General features: G+C 37.5%; 1 protein-coding gene across 1 annotated transcript; it reads left to right on the top strand.

The window, feature by feature from the left end:
• The first annotated feature begins 1,643 nt into the window (after positions 1–1,643).
• SPAM1 (sperm adhesion molecule 1) lies at positions 1,644–8,417 on the top strand. Its single transcript, XM_032643692.1, has 3 exons — positions 1,644–2,600; positions 3,282–3,371; positions 7,800–8,417. The coding sequence occupies exons 1-3, from the start codon at positions 1,644–1,646 to the stop codon at positions 8,415–8,417; spliced, it is 1,665 nt and encodes a 554-aa protein (XP_032499583.1).
• The last annotated feature ends 3,326 nt before the right edge of the window (positions 8,418–11,743 follow it).

Here is an 11,743-nt window from a genome sequence, read left to right as displayed (position 1 = left end):
TATGGGGACATCTAATCATTCCTTTATTCCATGTACTTGTCCCACTCCCTGCCATGCAGGCATTTGTACTGTTAGTTGGTGGTTGAAAGGAATTAGTTTTTCCTCCAATGTTACCTTAGGTGAAGATTTTCTAGGTCCTAAGTAAGGAAGTTTATAAGGGCTTAAACTGTGAAATTTTTTAGCTCCTTTACATGTTCTAAACATTAGGGGGAAAAATCCATTGTCTTCAAAGCATGAGACTGTAATGGTTCTTAAGACTTTATTTTATTCTGTCTATGGTGTTCTCTTTAGAGTAATTGCTCTTTCAGCAATGGGAATAAATGGCTCATATAGCAGTATGCTACTAATCTAATTAAAATAAATGTTCTAGTTTCCTCCTAGAATCACAGAACATTTAAATATGTTTTCTTGTAGGTAATTTTTGCAACTACCAAATGTCAAATAATACATAGCTTGGGACCTCCCTGGCAATCCAGTGGTTAAGACTTTGCCTTCCACTGCAGGGGGTGTGGGTTCGATCCCTGTTTAGGGAGCTAGGATCCCACATGCCTCCTGGCCAGAAAACCAAAACATAAAACAGAAGCATTATTGTAACGAATTCAATAAAGATCTTAAAAATGGTCCATATCAAAAAAGAAAAACAAAAAACCAAAAACGTAGCTTAATTTCTTATCCTTGCCTCAGACCATTTTTATTGTACCACAAAATGCACCATATCACTTCACATTGTGACCATCAGAATGACAATACAATCTCAATTATCAAAGATTATAAAAGAATAAAGTACATATATTGCTTTTATTAAGCTGGGCCAGAACCAATCCTTTTAGTGAAAGATATAAAGTCATAAAATATTTTATTAACTTTAAACATGAGTGTACATTACTTTGAGATATTATGGAGCACTGTTATAAATAGCACTTCAGCTTACCTCTCAATAGGAGATTTTGTTTGATTCAACAGTTTCAAGCAAACTTTTGACTTATTACCTCTGGCAGAAGTGACTTTTGCTTCCTCCTGTACATGCCTCCCTTAAAAAAGAAAAAAAAGTTGAAACCTCACAATTCTATGAGAGGTGTTTTCACTTTTTGGCAGACCACTAAAAAGTGGTCTTTCATGAAATAACGAACTTGAGAGGTTCAGGTTGGAATTTATTTTTATTTACCAGTCTTTTGCTAAGGCATTGCTTGGTACGGCCTTCTGCACAAGTAGAAAGGCATTCATTTCTCTGCAGGTTCAATAGTGATTTGGAAAGACGAGACAAAGGTCACCTATTATAGGATTTGTATCATACATAAGAGAAAATAATTTGATTGATTCAAGCACTGGAGTCTTCCGTCTTCAAACACTGAATAAGACTCCCTGCACTTAAAGTTGAGAACTTGGTAAAGCTTATAATCTCTGTTACAGAAATGTAGTGTAACAATATATTCTACATTTCTTTTTTTTTTCCCAGTTATAGATGAAGCAACTTGCAAAACATGAAGAAGAATATTTAAATGTAAATCATCATTATACCTCTTTATCCATCAAAGTGGCTTCATTCCACTCTCTCTCTTCTGTGTTTATATCTTGCATCAAATATTAGATAAAGCAAAGTGTGTAGAAGAAATAAGTGCTTTTCATAGTCATTCCTCTTTGTGATGGGAGTACTAAGGCTTCAACCTACCTCCTTTGGGAGCTTTGTTGTGTCCAGTGGAGTACCCCAGGCAGTGTTCACCTTCCTTCTGGTTCCATGTTGTTTGACTATGGATTTCAGAGCATCCCCTCTTATTGCAAATATGTCTTTCCTTTGGGCCTGGAATGCCCCAACTGACCGTTGTGCTAGAAGATTTGACATGCCTCCAGATCTGAGCCTCTTCCCTTTAGTAGGAGACCCCCAAAAAGATGCGACAGGAAATTTTATTACATTATTTTATGCTGATAGACTTGGCTACTATCCTCACATAAATGAAAGAACAGGCAGAAGTGTGCATGGAGGAATCCCCCAGATGGGATCCTTAAAAAAGCATTTGGACAAAGCTAAAAAAGACATTTCCTATTACATGCCAATCGACAACGTGGGCTTGGCTGTCATTGACTGGGAAAACTGGAGGCCTACCTGGGCTAGAAACTGGAAACCTAAAGACACTTACAAGAATCAGTCTATCGAGTTGGTTCTGCAACAAAATATACAACTTACTTTCCCAGAGGCTGCCCAGATAGCGAAAGTGGAATTTGAAAAGGCAGCCAAGAGTTTCATGCAGGAGACTTTAAAATTGGGAAAATTACTTCGGCCAAATCACTTATGGGGTTATTATCTTTTTCCTGACTGTTACAATCATAATTACCACCAACCTAGTTACAATGGAAGTTGCCGGGATATAGAGAAAAGTAGAAACGATGCACTTGACTGGCTGTGGAAGGAAAGCACTGCTCTTTTCCCATCCATTTATTTGAGTAGCAAGTTAAAATCTTCTCCAAAAGCTGCCCTCTATGTTCGTAATCGTGTCCAGGAAGCCATTCGGATGTCTAAAGTGGCCAGTGCTAAAAGCCCACTTCCAGTTTTTGTGTATGCCCGTCCAGTTTTTACTGATGTGTCTTTGCAATTCCTTTCTCAGGTAAGAAAATCAAGGTAAGAAGGCTATGGAATATTGTTCATAAATGGTGTTTAGTGGGACTGAACATAATTTTTGAAGGGAGTGAAATTTAACTTTTAATAACCTTTAGGAATATGCACCCAGGTAGTTCTCCATTATTATATGAATGTAAAATAAGAACATGTTTCTTTTTTTCTTTTTTCTTTTTTGGCGGTACGCGGGCCTCTCACTCTTGTGGCCAGAGCACAGGCTCCGGACACGCAGGCTCAGCGGCCATGGCTCACGGGCCCAGCCGCTCCGCGGCATGTGGGATCTTCCCTGACTGGGGCACGAACCTGTGTCCCCTGAATCGGCAGGCAGACTCTCAACCACTGGGCCACCAGGGAAGCCCCAAACATGTTTCATTTTTAACGTAAGCATATAATATCTTAGCAGTCATGGAGAACTGGGTAGTTATCTCAGTTCCTTTCATTTTTTCTTTTATGGGCCTGGTCTCTTGTCAATAGAAGTAATTAAAATAATAGCAGAAAATCTGTGTTTTTCTTATAGTAGGGCAGTGGTGACATAAAAGATAGAAATAAATAGTGGTGAAATATTTAAATAATTATTGTTGGGTCAGCATTCTTGGCTTTTGTGTTATTGTCCTATGTATAACACTTTCATTTTATTCCTCCCTGTTAACTCTTTCTACACATTTGCCAGGGTGACCTCGTGAATACAATTGGTGAGAGCGTTGCTCTAGGTGCCTCTGGAATTATAATGTGGGGAAGTCTCAATTTAAGTCTAACTAGGGTAAGTTGAATTGATAGGAAATAGATGAAATAATTTCTACTTTTAATGTTTTTGAGGATTGTTGTGGGATTGAATAATAAGATAAGCACTGTTTGGCACAAAGTAGTAGGGGCTCAATTGATAGTGGCTAAGTCAAATTATCCTTCATTCATGTGGTTGTGTTGTAAGGCTGTTTTCCAGTGAGGAAACAGAAATTTGGTGAGATTAATTGAAATTCCCTAGGCTGCGTGGCTAAGAAGTAGCAAAAACAGGACTACAACCTTGGTTTCCTTATGTGGTGTTTGGTGTTTTTTTCTACTATACCGTGCTGTGTCACTTCTCAAAAGAGCTCAACTAGTCAATATGTATTCACTCATTCTTCCATTCACCCAATTACTGTTTATTAAGCGCTTTTATTTAGTTAGTCATTTAATGACAGTTTACTGTGGGGGCCAACAACTGGGGGCAGGGTGTGGGCAGTTGGGATTTAGTTACTTTTTGAAAATATTACTAAATTGTTCAAAGTTTCCTTAAGGGAAAGGAAAAGGAATCCTTCTTTATTTTCCACAGGTTATATTTAATAGTGTCTATTTTAAGTAAAATTTTAAGTAAAACTTGTTTTGTTAGGAAAAATGTTGGTTTTGTTCTGTATTCACTTTCTGCTAATGCATTTTCTTCAGTTCAAAAAGCCTTTAGCTATCATGACCTAAACCTTTTCTCTCTTCCTTTATTTTCATCCTTTTTTAATTCTCCATATGAGGTCTTTATCCTTCACCTCTTCAATCTTCTTGACTCAAAGCATTAGTAAAACTGTCACATGGACACTGCTGAGTTGGAGCTGAACTTTTCCTTCTCTGATGGATGTGGAAATATTAGTGACGTAGGTGCCATGGAGAATGTCTAATGAAGCTCTTGGCCCAGATGTCTTATCCTAGGACCTACAGAGAACTTTATACTCTAAGACTTTATACTAGACTTTATACTCTAAGAACAGATCTTTTGACATCTTGTCCTTCAGATAGACTAGCCATATTTTTCCTTCATTTATAAAGGTACTTAACTTTGTGAAATTCTTTTAAGGTAATCTGAGCCCTCCTACCTATTTGGTAGACTCTGTTGTCTCTGGTTTGATCAACAGTAAAGAGAACTAATAAAAAATATAAGTTCAGGGAAAGGTATATGTCCCTTTTGCAAAATCTTCTATATGGCAGAAAGTTATTTAAGAATTATAATACTTAAATATAAGAGTATTCCTAGTTTTTATTAGTTGTTTTCTCAAACCTACAAACTCCTTTCTCAAGGATCCTGTTAATTCTACGATAGAACAATTTATAAATTCCCCATACTATTTCCTTTTTTTAAAATTTTCAGAATTGAGAACTCTACCCTTACTCTGATGAGGAATGAATCAGGCATTCTCCAATTAGTAGGATGGCATGGCATACTACTTGTCACATTTTTTTTAATTGCACTTTAATCTTGGATTCATGTACTTCTACCACGACTCTCAAATCACCTTCAGTATTATTCATACAGGGACAGTCCTTCAACTTTAATGTGATGATTTTCTACTTAATGACACTGCCTTGAAATTGTTCCCTGTGGACTCTGTTCTATATATTTCTGCTACCTTTCCCAATTTATGATGATTTTGAATGTTAATTCTGTCAATACGTCCCCTTTTTTCTATGTCATTTGAAATCAATAGAATCATGGATTACTTGTGTTTCCTGATTCACTGACAACTCGAGACAATGGTAATTGCGGTTTACTTGTGATGACTGAATTGATTTAAAACAATTGTTATCAAATGTAGGCAAACCATTTCCTTCCTTCCATCTTATTAGATCCAATGGCGTGACAGAGCCAGCTTCTACTGGTCCCAGCTCATGAGACCTGATTGTTAAATATTCAGAAATTTTGTGAACTGTTGAACACAGCCATTATTAAAAATTAAATTATAAAACTCAGAATAAAATTAAGTATGTTAAAAACAGAAAGTATTGATAACAAATACTTAAAATGTATCAATTATTTACTTTCTTTTACTATTATCCATACTTTTGAAGTTATTTACACCTACTGTATCTGTCTAAGTGGAAATGGTATTGGGTAGTGGTGTGCTACTTCACACCATACTACCATAATGGTGGGGTAATTGGTCTCCAATTCTGCACTCAGGGATGCCAGGTTGGTAGCTTAAAATTGGCCATGGTAGGAGTATTTACACCATGGGTATTGACAAATGCTATAAACTAGGCTTTATCTCTTAGAGAAACAGTTTTAGATCCTTCCAAATATTGCATCTTGTATAGGCTCTTGATGGTCAAAACATTCTCTTCCCTTTACTCCTCTTCCTGTCTAGTTCTTGTCTCTGTAGACAATTCCAGTGTCATCTGATCTTGGTATAAATTCTCATATATCCCTGGCACCGGTGTTAAAGTTGGAGGGATAGAAACAATATAAAACAATAAAAATATTCGATGTGATAAATTCTATGCAGAAAATTAAAATAGAGAGCTGTAAGAAAGTAGACTGGAAAGGTGTCTGAGAAGGGTCTTGTCTAATTAAAGCTGTGATCTGAACAACAACATGGAGTCAACCATGTTAAAAATGAGAGGAAAGAGCATTCTGGGCAGAGGGAACAGTAAGTGCAGTTTGAAATGAACCTGCCACCCCTGTGAAACAATTAGTATATCTAAGGCCGAGTGGGTAAGGGAGAGTTGTACAAGAGCAAGGAAAGGTTTCATCCCATCAGGCTGTATACAAGTTGAGAGAAGTTGAATTGTATAATAAACACCATGTAAAGCTATAGGAGGGTTAAGAAGAGGTTTTCTATTGGTACCATAAAAATTACAACAAACAGTGGTTTAAACAGCAGAAAATTATTATCTTACAGTTCGGTAGTTCAGAAGTCCAATATGGATCTTAATGCTGTAAAATCAAGATGTCGGCAGGGTTGCATTCTTTTCTACAGAAAGACCCTCATTTGCTCATTTGGGTTGTTGGCAGAATTCATTTCCTTGTGTTTATAGCATCAAGATCTCTATTTTCTGACTGGCTGTGGCTAAGGCGATTTCCAGCTTCAGGAGGTCACCGCATTCTTTCCCTTTTGGCCTTCTCCTCTATCTTCAAAGCCAGTAATGCCGGATTGAGTCTCCCTTAGCTTTGAATTTGTCTTCCTTCTTCCAGCTCATTTTAAAAATCCAAGCTACATTTTTAAGGACTTGTGATTGAGCCCATCCAGATAATTCAGGATAACCTCCCCATCTCAAGATCCATACCCTTAAACATATCTGGAAAGTCCCTTTTGCCATGTAAAGTAACACAGTCACAGGTTCCGTGGGACTGAGGTATGGACATCCTTGGGAGGCCCTTGTTCTGCCTACCACCGATGGCGCCACCTCAAGGAAGGCAACAGGGAGTAGATCCAAGTGGAAGCTGTGAGGTTCCTCAACTTGCCTGCCCACCCGCCCACCACTTCCTTTGATCTTTTACTGAAGGACTAGCACGGCCAACTCACTCCATGGGACTGCTGATCATGAAAGCAAGCAACTACCTTCTACGTTCTGAAAAGGACGGAGTCCCAGTTTTAGAAAGTATCAGTTTCAAGATGAATCATTTTAGTTACTCATCACTCATACTCTGCCAAATAAGTATATCTGTAAAAGAGCTGTCATAATTCGCCCATACTTGAATTATACATTAACATTTAATATATACTCGGTTGAACCCGTTTAGTTGTTTTGAGCTAGCAATTTAGAAACCACTCTTTCCAATGCCTAAACTTGTCTGACAAATGTGATACTTATTACATTTATTTGTACTTTATATAATTTATACATTGAGGGCTAACCAATGATATGGGGCCCTGTGTTAGCCCTTTTATGTACTTTCTATCTTGTCAACTTCACAATAACCCCATGAAGTAGGTGCTAGAATTACCCTTATTGTATGATGATGAAGCTGAAACACTGCCAGATGAATTAACTTGTCCAAGGTCTCCCAGATAGGAAACTAAGACTTAGAACGCTCAAGAGATTCCCAAGCTCACATAGCTAGCCATTAATGGAACTGTGACTCCAATCCGGACAGATGGACTCCAGAGCCCATGCTCTAATTCCTCCACCCACACTGTACCATTCTGCCCCTTCCACCCCCATTAGTTTATGAATTATTGAGGAAGACCGAGGCTAGGGTATACTAAACCTCAACTGGTCAATTATTTAGTGACATGAAATGGCATGTGAAACTTACAAATGTTACAAAAAACTGTTGGAATAGTCTTGCTTGTTCAAGTAAAAAAAGATAAAACATTTCCTGCTCGTACTGGTTCTCGGTTTTGTGTGTGTGTGTGTGTGCTTCCTTAGAAATTGCTTAATGTAGTGAGTTAATTCACATATGAACCAACTTGGATGTTAATAATCTGATCTTTGTATAATTTTACAGCAATCTTGCATGAACCTAGACAATTACATGAAGACTACACTGAATCCTTACGTAATCAATGTCACCTTAGCAGCCAAAATGTGTAGCCAAGCACTTTGCCAAGAGCAAGGATTGTGTACAAGGAAATACTGGAATTCAAGCGACTATCTTCACCTGAACCCAAAGAATTTTGCTATTAAAACTGGGAAAGGTGGAAAATACACAGTACATGGGAAACCCACACTCAAAGACCTGCAACAATTTTCCAAAAAATTTTACTGCAGTTGTTATGCCAACATCCGCTGTAAGAAGAGAGTTAATCTAAAAAACATTCATACTATTAATGTATGTATTGCTGAAGGTGTTTGCGTAGATGGCTTTCTAAACTTTAAACCCAGGAATCATTCTTCTCGCTGGAAAGAGATATCTTCTACCACTCTCAGCAATATCTCATTCTCTACACCAACGGTCACAGTATCTCCATGTGTTCCTGGGAAAGATCTCCGTGGGTGCCTCAAAGTCACCTGTTCAGTGGAAGCCCTCTTCAACAACACCCAAGGGGGCTGTCATAGTGTTAACCGGAAAAACACTTCCAGTCAGTTACATATTCAAAACAAGAAAAATGAAACAACCTATTAAAGTACAAATTCAGTGCTTATTAAGCTTCCTGTCTACATTCTTTGTGTTTTTATATTTTTTACATTTTATTTTTAAATTAATTATTTTTTGGCTGTGTTGGGTCTTCGTTGCTGCGCACGGGCTTTCTCTAGTTGCGGCGAGTGGGGGCTACCCTTCGTTGAGGTGCGCAGGCTTCTTATTGCGGTGGCTTCTCTTGTTGCAGAGCATGGGCTCTAGGCGCACGGGCTTCAGTAGTTGTGGCACGTGGGCTCAGTAGCTGTGGCTCGCAGGCTCTAGAGCGCGGGCTCAGTAGTTGTGGCGCACAGGCCCAGTTGCTCTGTGCCACGTGGGATCTTCCTGGACCAGGGCTTGAACCCGTGTTCTGTAAATTGGCAGGCAGACTCCCAACCCCTGCACCACAAGGGAAGTCCCTTACATTTTTATATTTAATAGTTTCACTAGCTTATTTTTTTTAGGCAAGTGATGATACCTATATATTCAAAGTTTTATATTTGAAATGTGAATCAAAACTCATGGCCAAGATAGTATTTTAATTTTTTGAGCAAAGATTGCTCTTCCATGATCAAATTGAACTTGGAATTATTATTGACTGATAAACAAGGAATTGTGACCAATGCCTTTAATTTTCAAAATCATAGTGAGGGCAGTGTTATTACTAAATCCATTGATACTACATTTCACTTTTGAAATTCATAGTAAAGTCTTGATAAATAAGATAGCATAGAATTTGTTTTGTAAGATGATATCCAATTTTGTATTTTCTAATTGCCATGTGTATAGCAGATATTTCACAAACTGTGGATGTGTATATACTAAGAGGTACCTATTATATTCTTGGTTCTACCAAAGACTGATTGTAAGACCTATAATACTTAGAGGCCTAGTGTTCTTCTGATAAAAGTGAAGATTTGAATAATGCCAATTTATTGTGAATGAATGTCTTTATAAGTAGTTTTTAATATGTAATAAAAGTGTCAAGAAAATATTAAATGCAATATCTTTTAAAATGTAATATTCTAAGCATACTAGTCTGTCTCAAGCATGTAACTATGGTTTTTAGCTATTTCATCTTGATAATTTGTTCAAGTTGTGTTTTATAAAAAGGTAACCTTTAAAAAGTGATTAACCAAAAAAAAAAAAGTGATTAACCCATCAACTTTTGTACATGATTTAATATGTCTTCAGAATTCATATATGAAAATTCTAATTTTCTTTTCATTCTTGATTGTCAAATTTGACAGTCTTGTGTACCTAAGAATCCTTATTTTATCTAAGCATTCACATCCTTCATATAGCATTTATTGAGTGTTTATTCTTTGCCAGACTCAATATTGTGTCACAGATTCAAGGTGAAGTAGCAAGCTTCTTGCCATCCGTGAGTTTGTTGCATATTTGAAGAAGACAGACATCGAAAGTGGAAACTTACAACATAATGTGTGAGAAGTGCTATAATATAGTTCAGTATGCTCTGGCATACAGACAAGAATCTGAGGGTGTCAGAGAAGGATTCCAAAGATGTCATGAAAGAGATGATGTGTCTATTGCCTTGAAGGCTGAATAGCAGTTAGCTCACATGGAGACACGAGACAAAAGGAACTTCGGTAGGACAGAACACTGAGTGTGGTTTTAGAATGGTATTCAGTAGATGATGGCCAAATGATGTACTGAAGCCTTTTGTAAACCATACTAAGAAGTTTGGGCTTTACAAGGAAGATGCTCCCAAACTTGCTGACCTGATCCATTTTTTTTCCCATGCACATATATCACAGCATGATATATTTCTCTATTTTTACTTCCCATCACCTTCTTATAATGTAAACATCATAAGGACAGGTGTTTGGTCTGTTTCTCTTGCTGCTGTACCCACAGTGTAATGAATAGCATTTGAGACTTAGTAGGTGCCCACTAAATATTTGCTGAACAAATAAAAGCCAGCGGGGAGCCACTAAAGAATTTTAAGTGTGGAAGTTGTCATGACCACTTGGATCCTCTCAAACTAATGCTACCCTTTCCCTTAGCTCTGCCCGTTTCCTTAGCTCTGCCTGTTTCCTTAGTTCTGCCCGTTTCCTTAGCTCTGCCCGTTTCCTTAGTTCTGCCCTTCATTCTCTGCTCCAATTATGATTCTACTGTCAAAGCCGTGTTTTCATAAGTAAGCCACAAAATGAGACAATTTGGTAATGATCTGGGAAGGATGCTACATATGGACTAGTTTCCTTAGTATACATAGATGGCTGTCAGGTGATTGGGAGTTAGAAAGAATGGAGACAGCAGGTGAATTGGAAAAGGCATGGATTTTGGAGTTGGACAGTTATAAGGGGAACTTCCAACATTTACTAGCTATATGAGCCTGAGAAAGGTAACTTGGTTCAGCTTCGATTCTAATAAAATGGCGATAATTATACCTTTTAGGGTTCTTGAGAGGATTGACTCATATAATACATGGAAAGAGTTAGCCTTAGAAATAACACAGTAAATGTCTGTGGGAAAGGGATGGATATGTTTTTACTGGGTATGGAAGATGCCTGTATTACTGTTGTTGGATGGAAAGTCAAAACAGTAGACATCTGTCATGGCAGACTTGGCCATGAACCCCGTAAGAAAAGAGGCCACTAAATAGAGAAAGAGACTTGGCAGGAATATTTTGTGTAATACACAACTTTGTATATGGTTAGGTTTGCAGGGGCAAAGTTGTGTTTCCATTGAGATCAAGTATTTTTGCCAGGGATCATGTTTGTATCTGAAATACAAAGAGAATAGTACAGTATCCCTGCTCTTCATGAACTTGCACACTGATGGGCTGCTAGGTATGTAAACAGAAGCTGTCCATAGACGCAGCATATACATAAAGTATAAAAACTGAAGCACTATAAGAACACAGGTTCATCTAACTAACAGAGTACTAAAGGAATTGAGTAATTTAGTTTCCAAAGATATGAAACTAGTTTGTTAGATGCAGATGGCATCTCTAAACTCTCAAGTATACAAAACCTGTCTCCCTCCCAGCAGAGGGCTCAGTTCCAAAGTTATTAGAGAGAATATATGCTTTTATTTTTGAAAGTGAATTTGAATGGAGAATAGATATAAAATAGGCCATTGGATTTATTGTATAGATATGTTCAATATTGTGGGAAGTAAACAGACATTCACTAAGAGATGCTGAAAAATGATTTAAGGACATTTGCTAAGTAGTAATGAAGACATGAGAAGTGGTGTTAAAAAAAAGCTCTTGGCAGTGAACTTTGGATAAATATATCCATTTAGGAAAATTAACTGTTGGATTCTTAATCTATGCAAACATTATGCAAACACAAAAATGACTAACAGGA

This window comes from Phocoena sinus, chromosome 9 (assembly GCF_008692025.1).
Source record: "Phocoena sinus isolate mPhoSin1 chromosome 9, mPhoSin1.pri, whole genome shotgun sequence".
In the NCBI taxonomy this organism is placed as follows: Eukaryota; Metazoa; Chordata; class Mammalia; order Artiodactyla; family Phocoenidae; genus Phocoena; species Phocoena sinus.
This window is presented reverse-complemented; position numbering and strand designations above follow the sequence as displayed.

Bases quoted from the DNA above. Each gene is read 5' to 3' on its own strand.
- SPAM1 (XM_032643692.1), top strand. From the start codon at position 1,644: ATGGGAGTACTAAGGCTTCAACCTACCTCCTTTGGGAGCTTTGTTGTG. The intron at 2,601-3,281 runs GTAAGAAAATCA...CACATTTGCCAG, and splicing joins CTTTGCAATTCCTTTCTCAG to GGTGACCTCGTGAATACAAT. The intron at 3,372-7,799 runs GTAAGTTGAATT...ATAATTTTACAG, and splicing joins TCAATTTAAGTCTAACTAGG to CAATCTTGCATGAACCTAGA.